The sequence below is a fragment of the Polyodon spathula genome, chromosome 12 (genome assembly GCF_017654505.1).
Source record: "Polyodon spathula isolate WHYD16114869_AA chromosome 12, ASM1765450v1, whole genome shotgun sequence".
Taxonomy (NCBI): Eukaryota; Metazoa; Chordata; class Actinopteri; order Acipenseriformes; family Polyodontidae; genus Polyodon; species Polyodon spathula.
Window position 1 is genome coordinate 28,091,639 of NC_054545.1, and position 8,000 is coordinate 28,099,638.

Consider the following 8,000-nt stretch of genomic DNA (forward strand, 5'->3'; position numbering starts at 1 on the left):
CTTTTTGCTTTGCGGCAGCTTTTGTCGAAATTCTCTTTTTCTGTGAACATTAGTTTATGGATCATTTTGTTTGCTTTTAAACCAATTAAATTGTTACAAAACAATTAATATTATTTAGTACATTCGTTTTAATTCTGTACATGGTCTTGTAATAGTGCTAAAATATACACTGCCTTTTTTCTTTATATTGGAACTGCTGGTGCCACAGCTACCAGGCAGGGAATTTCCTGGATCCCTGGGCTGGGGAGTTTCCAGACATGGACTTTTCCAGATCCATGGGCTGGGGAGTTTCCCCACAGCTGCCGGGCAGGGACTTTCCCTGCTGGTGAAATGTCCGCTTTGGATTGGCTGAAGCGGGCACTGCCTCCCTCTGGCTCCCCGATAAAAGGGGCTGGGAGCTGGACATAGGGGTTATCCTGGAGAAAAGGGACTGAAACCTGTAAATTGTTTAAACTTATTATTTTGGTCAGTGTTTTGTGTGGGAAATAAAGCCAAGGGTTGTACTTCGATCAGCTCTGTTTTGTCTCCTTCTTGACATCGCCACATTTAGTGTCAGAGTGGGATGTTGTGATCAGTTAAGAAGGAACCTTAAGAGGAGTCGGAGCTGCCCTCACTGGAAAGATGGGGATCGCTGGTTGACCGGCCAGAGGGGTGTGAGCCATCAAACACCGGGAGTGTATCAAAGGGGGACTGGCGCCAGCAATCCCAACATGTTCCATGCCCAGTTCAATCTGTTGGCCTGCCTGGAAAGATGGGTGTTTGCCAGAGGATGCACTACCCTGCCTGCTCTCTCTGGCATCGAAGCAACAGGCGGACTTCAGAGCCAGTTTGGCAGCAGCCAACAACCAGGGCTGCTGTACAACGAGCTCCGGGGATGGAAGTAGGGGAGACCCTCTATGTGCTAGCTGTGGCGATAGAGGTCTTGATGCACTGAAACTTTGTGCACATGCCCCCTGTGCTGCAGGAAGACTTGGCCAGGGACCAATTTGTGGAGGCAATCAAGACCGTAGAACTGTGGGTGCAAGTAAGACTCCTCTAACCCCAAAGCCTCGAGGGAATCTGTGGAACTGTCTTAGGAGAGGGAGGTGGTCTGGGCCACGGAGCGACAGGGACCTGCGCAATGGGGTCCACCACGAGTCCAGACTGTGCAGAGAGAGGCAGAGGAGGCTGTTCCATGTGAGGGGTCTTCTGACTGGCTCCCCAAGATCATCACTCTTTTCAGGGCAGTAGAAGCCCAGAGCCCGGGAGTCCATCAGTGACCACTCCTCCTGTGCTAGACATGTGGACAGCTTGGCTATCAGCGCACTAAGTGTACGGAGAGCCTCCGTTCTGTGAATGCCAGCAACCTTCGGCCAGCAATGGGAAATGCCCAGGGGTCTGCTTAAATGGGGGCCAGCGGACCCCACAATGAAACCCTGTCACAGTGGAGCAGGGTCCCTCGGGGATGGTAGTCAGCAGGACCACCATGGACAACCACTGCCATGTCCCGGTTTCCGTGGAGGGAGTTACCTGCACTGCCTTGTTGAACACTGGGTGGACAATCACCATCATGCAGTCAGACATCTTGAAAAGGCATCAAGGGAGACCATGTGGATCCACACCCCATGTGCATTGCCACAGTCCAGAAGTCCTACATTCTGGGACTGGATTTCCTCCGTTGTATCGTGGGCCAGGTGGACTTACGAGTGGGGGTGTTGCATCTTCCTGGAGGGCCAGCCCTTACCCTGGCTGGACCCAGAACATCGGGCCCATTGGCCGACGGCAAGCAGCCACCGAAATGCTCCTTCCCGACTCATCAACTGCGGCTGGTCCAGCGGCATGCAGTAAGAGGAAGCGGCTGCCCTGTGAGGAGACACCGCTGTCTCCCTGCTCATCTGGCAGTGACTCAGGACCTACTTGTAGGCAACTGACCATCACTGAGGCAATGGAATAACGGCAGCTAGAGGAACAGGATCCCAATCTCATCCCTGTGTTGCAGTGAGTCTAGCAACAGCAGCGCCCCCCTTGGGGGGCCATCGCCATGCAGTCCACCTCCGTGATCCGAGATGGAGTGCTGTAGCACCGATGGGAGGCTCCAACAGGACAGCGGTCTCACTGGCAGGTGATCGTGCCCCAGGGCCTTCAGTCTACCCTGCTGCAGGCTCACCATGGCGCCGCTGGTACAGGCCACTTTGAAATCAACAAGATGTGGTGGCGACTCCAACAGGGCTTTTATTGGGGGTGGTGCCTCCACGATGTGGAGGACTATTGCTGCCATTGTGACAACTGCACTGCTAAGAAGGGACCGGCAGACAAATCCCGTGCTCCTCTCCAGCAGTTTCCTGTCGGCAGCCCTATGGAGAGGGTTGGAGTCAACATCCTGGGCCCCTTTCCCTGCTCCGAGATAGGAAACTGCTTCATGTTAGTTGCCATGGACTATTTCACAAAGTGGCTTGAGGCATATGCCCTGCCAAACCAGGAGGCAGTGACGGTGGCAGAGGCACTACTGGAGGGGTTCGTCTGCCAGTTTGGGGTTCCCCTGGAGATCCACTCGGACCGGGGATGGAACTTTGAGTCCCGGGTAATGACAGAGCTGGGCCTACAGCTGGAAATTCAGAAAACCAGGACCACTCCACTACAGCCCCAAAGCGATGGATTGGTGGAGCAGTTCAACGGGACATTGGCGACCAGGTTGTCCATCACCACTGTCAAGCACCAGCTGGAATGGGACCCATAGCTACCCCTGGTCCTTCTGGCATGTCGATCCATGGTGCAGGATTCCACCAATTGCACCCCGGCCATGCTGATGATGGTTAGGGAGCTGTAGACCCTGGCTACGTTGGTGTTTGGCTGGCCACCCGACCCCGAGGTACTTCCCTCTGGACCTGAGTATGCCCAGAGGCTCCAGGACCAGATGGACACTGCCCACAACTTCTCCCGGGTGCAACTCCAGGTGGCGGGCTGCCACCAGAAGCGGAACTATGACATTCGGGAGAAGGGTAGGCCATTTGGGACAGGCAAGCTAGTATGGGTGTTTCAGCCTCAATGAAAGCTGGGCCATTGCCCAAAACTGGACAGTGCTGGAAAAAAGCAGAAAAAAAGCAGAAATGCAGAAACGTTAACGTTTCGCTCGTGAGACTGGGTTGTCATATAAACAACTGGAATATACATTTTAAAGCATAAAAAACACCTTGATTACACAATAACACCGTTTTTTCATAATATAAGATTAAGTGTGTGGTTTCACGTTGTAAGCAGGCTAGTTAGAAACGAGCACGCGAAAGGTACAAGGGGCGGACTGCCTAGCTATCATCACCATTCAATGCGTTAGTGATCACCTAACGGACCCCATGTGTTACTCATGGGGGACCACACAGACCATTCAAATGGGTCTAAAGTGTTTTGATAACGCCGATTCAATGCATTGATTACAGTCCGATCGTGTGCACCAATGCAGTTAACTCTTTATTTTAGAGAGTTCATCGGAATACATCTCATTCGATTTGATACATACTTACAACCTCAAATTAATTTTGATACATTTCACCTGCTTTCCGCAAACAATGACACTGTATCAAATACAACTAATGAATATAAACTGCTAAATAAGCACCACGATTCTGTGAATGTCGAAAGTAGACATATCTAACAACGTTTTGAATAACATCTTTACCCAGTTAGTCATGAATAAAATAAAAGAGCATAACGTCTCGCTTTTATTTTGGCAAATTTGTCAACATCATCCTGTGTTTTTGACGAAACAATACCAACATTTTCATACGGCGAAAATATGTTAGAAAAATACATCCATTGAATTTCATGAATAACACTCCATAATGATTTATATAAATCCAAATTAAGCAATGTAACATTTTAAAACAGTAGTTAGCATCATGCATATCAAAAAGCAGACAGTAATTGAGCCAGTTTACAACGAGATATACAAAATGTGCAATACACGTATTTTTAAAGCACGAAATTGGTTTATAACAAACTCGAAAAAAAGTTATGGATTGCATTGATTTTATAACAATGTATCACATTACCTACCAGAATGTATCTAACACTGTAAGGAACCACCTTCAATACTATTTTCTGCAGATATCCTCTTTGAAAAAGACAACGATGCAACAGCTGTGCAAACCCGAAAACGTACAGTCCAGCCCTATATACATGAGACTAAATTTCGTTTTCACATCAAATCTATAACAAATGACGGCCCTGATTGACACTAATAAGTATTGTAGTAAAGTTTTGATTTTGATGACAATTCTGTGTCTATTCATCTTAATAATTTTCTTTGGAATATTCAACAGGTATATTGTCACACCCTTGTGAATTCTTAAATATGAATGTGATCTGTATAGAGGTGTTTCATGTATATCCAGTTATTAAATGTACAGTTATCTAATAATAATAATAATAATAATAATAATAATAATAATAATAATAATAATAATAATAATAATATTCTATCGGATAATTATTGATTTGATTAGATACATATTCAATTAACATACAGAGCTTTAACAAATAATTGTGCACTTTTTGACTTGCACTCTAAGTGCCGCTGTTGATCAACGAGGTGATGTTCTGTAGCAGAAATCCAGCAGGACCTCCCCTATTATTGCTCAGTACAAGACAGACAAAACGAGCAGCTTGATATACAGTGCTTGGATTACAAGGCATACACCGCGGCGACAGAAAGACGGGATCTATTGGAAAACCTGGATATTATATCAACACTTTCTACTAAAATATAGTATCTTTGGATATATCCTGCCCATGGTATTGTGTATAATCAGATGTTTATAATGTTACATCTTGGATTCAGTCGACTTGAAATCGCCCTGCGAAACATAGGCTGGACGCTCAAATGGCAAGTACAGATATGTATTCTTTGTGTGTATGCAACCAAGGTGCTTTGCGGACAAGCTCGTTATTCTATTCCAGAAGAAATGACAGACGGTTCATATGTAGGAAACATTGCTCAAGACTTGGGGTTAGATATTCAAAGACTTACATCTGGGAAAGCTCGTATCGTTACTAAAGGCAGCAGTCAGTATGTCAAGCTTGATACAGATAAAGGGATACTGGTTGTTAAAGAAAGAATAGACAGAGAGCAATTGTGTGGACAGAATTCACCATGCAGCTTCAGCTTTGAGATCATCCTTGAAAACCCGATGCAGTTGTTTCGTGTTGTAGTGGAAATACGAGATATTAACGACAATGCTCCAATATTCCCTAGGAATGAAATTAAATTGGAAATGAGTGAATCAGCTGTCCCTGGAGCGCGTTTCATTCTAGATAGCGCCATCGATCCTGATGTAGGCGTTAATACTCTTCAATCGTATACACTTCAACCTAGTGATAATTTTAATTTAAAGTTACACAAACAACCCGATGGTAGCAAATATGTAGAGATGATATTGCAAAAACCATTGGATCGGGAAAAACAACACGAACATTTCTTAATATTAACTGCTGTAGATGGTGGAGATCCTCAGAGGTCTGGCACAGTTAAAATGCATATAGTTGTTCTGGATGCCAATGATAATGCTCCTGTTTTTAAACAGACAGTTTACAAAGCTTCTGTATCTGAAAATTCTGTAAAAGGTACATTGGTTATGACAGTAAAAGCAGATGACTCAGATGAAGGCTTAAATGGAGAAGTTACCTACTCGTTTACACACTCAGACAGCGTTTCTGAACTGTTTAAGATAGACTCAAATACTGGTGAAATTAAAGTATCTGGCATTTTAGATTTCGAGAAAGCTAAACATTTTCAAATGAACATACAAGCAAAAGATTACGGTGGTCTTACAGATTTGTGTAAAGTAATAATTGAAATTATTGACGTCAATGATAATATCCCCACAGTTAATTTAATGTCCTTCTCGAGTCCTGTTTCAGAAGACTCGTTACCTGGAACAACAATAGCTATAATCAATGTCCAGGATCTAGATTCAGGGAAAAATGGCCAAGTCCATTGTGCAATCCCACAAGACATTCCATTTCAAATACAATCATCGTTGCCTGACTACTACACCTTGATTACAGAAAGTATTCTGGACAGGGAAACAACCTCAGAATATAACATAACCATTACTGTAACGGATGAAGGTTATCCCTCTCTTTCTAGTAAAGAGTCAGTTGTATTGATAATATCTGATGTTAACGATAATGCACCTGTTTTCGATCAAATGGTATATAATGCATTTGTGATGGAAAATAACTCCCCGGGATTATCTATATTTTCTGTGAAAGCCAATGATGCTGATTGGGGACAGAATGCTCGTGTTTCTTACTATCTTGAAGAAACATTGAATCATGGAATACCCGTGTCTTCTCGTATTTCCATTAACGCAGACAGTGGCATACTTTACGCAGTGCGCTCGTTTGATTATGAGCAAATAAAAGAGTTCCAAATCCACATTAAAGCTCAGGATGGAGGTTCTGCTCCTCTTAGTAGTAACGTGACTGTAAATATCTTTGTGCAAGACGAGAACGACAATGAGCCTCAGATTCTCTATCCAGTACAAACTGAAAGCTCTCTGGTGGCTGAAATGGTGCCTCGTTCAGCTGGTGTTGGCTATCTCGTGACTAAAGTGGTAGCTGTTGATGCCGACTCTGGACAGAATGCGTGGCTTTCATACAAACTGCACAAAGCTACAGACAGGACACTTTTTGAAGTGGGGCTGCAAAATGGGGAGATAAGGACGTTACGCCAGGTTGTTGACAAAGATGCTGTGAAACAACGACTTGTTGTTTTAGTGGAGGACAATGGTCAGCCCTCTCGTTCAGCTACAGTGAATGTGAACGTGGCGGTTGCAGACAGCTTCCCTGAAGTACTTTCAGAGTTTAATGACTCCTCGCAGGATAAGGATTACAATGACAATGTGACGTTTTATTTAGTGGTATCATTGGCTACAGTTTCCTTTCTTTTTATTGTCTCCATTATAATTCTGTTGTCAGTGAAGTTCTGCAAATGGAGACAATCCAGACTGTTTTATAAATCAAACGGAAACCTCACTGCTATTCCATATTACCCACCCCAGTATGCAGGCGCTGGAGGAACAGGAACACTTCGACATGTGTACAATTACGAAGTGTGTTTAACAACTGACTCGGGAAAGAGCGAATTCAGATACATCAGACCTTGTAGCCAAAGCCTTGTACGTGTTGACCACAGTAGAACAGAGACAATGCCTCATGTGCAAATGGAGAATAACCTAATAGAAGACACAGATTCTTCAATGCAGGTGAGCCTTATTTAATTAAGCCGTTTCTATGACACGTGCATTACGTTCACTCTAGCTTTTAACTTGATCATTCTAAGACGCCCTTGAGTAATATTTTCTTCCCTGTTTGGTAATAGTTTTGTTATATAGCAACATGAACACAAAGTAATACCAATTTTAAACAGAACAAGACTGAACAGTAATCGGGCTCCTACTAAGTGAAACCTATAAAATTATCTTATTTGATTGTAATGTAACTTTTATTCATTCCTAATGGGGCCCCTTTGTAGTTCTTTATACATTTATGGCAATATATGTGTGTATATGTGTGTATATGTGTATATACACACACATATATACATGTGTGTGTGTGTGTGTGTGTGTGTGTGTGTATGTGTGTGTGGTGTGTGTAGGGTTTATGTGGTACATACACAGTACACATATACACATACACATACATGTATTGTATGTGTATGTGTATGTGTATGTATATGTGTATGTATATGTGTATGTGTATGTATATATGTATGTATATATATATATATATATATATATATATATATATATATATATAGAGAGAGAGAGAGAGAGAGAGAGAGGAGAGAGAGAGAGAGAGAGAGAGAGAGAGAGAGAGAGAGAGAGAGAGAGAGAGAGAGAGAGAGAGAGAGAGTGTAGATAAGTGGAAAAAAATCCTTACTTAAATGCATGAAACTCTGAGGCACTGACACAAAAAATCTGAAAAGGGGTGGACTTTCTATAGGTACTGTATTATATACACCA

At 43.5% G+C, this 8,000-nt stretch overlaps 1 protein-coding gene across 9 annotated transcripts in view; it reads left to right on the forward strand.

The window, feature by feature from the left end:
* LOC121323860 (protocadherin gamma-A11-like) overlaps positions 1–8,000 on the forward strand; it is a 103,121-nt gene that overhangs the window by 45,335 nt on the left and 49,786 nt on the right. Inside the window, exon 1 of one of the 9 annotated variants that reach the window (XM_041265151.1) lies at positions 4,532–7,241. The exons of the other annotated variants lie outside the window; for them this stretch is intronic. Within the exon in view, the coding sequence (XP_041121085.1) occupies positions 4,785–7,241 (2,457 nt within the window). The 5' untranslated portion in view covers positions 4,532–4,784. Of the gene's footprint in view, positions 1–4,531; positions 7,242–8,000 lie in introns of those variants that run through there. 9 annotated transcript variants of the gene reach the window in all.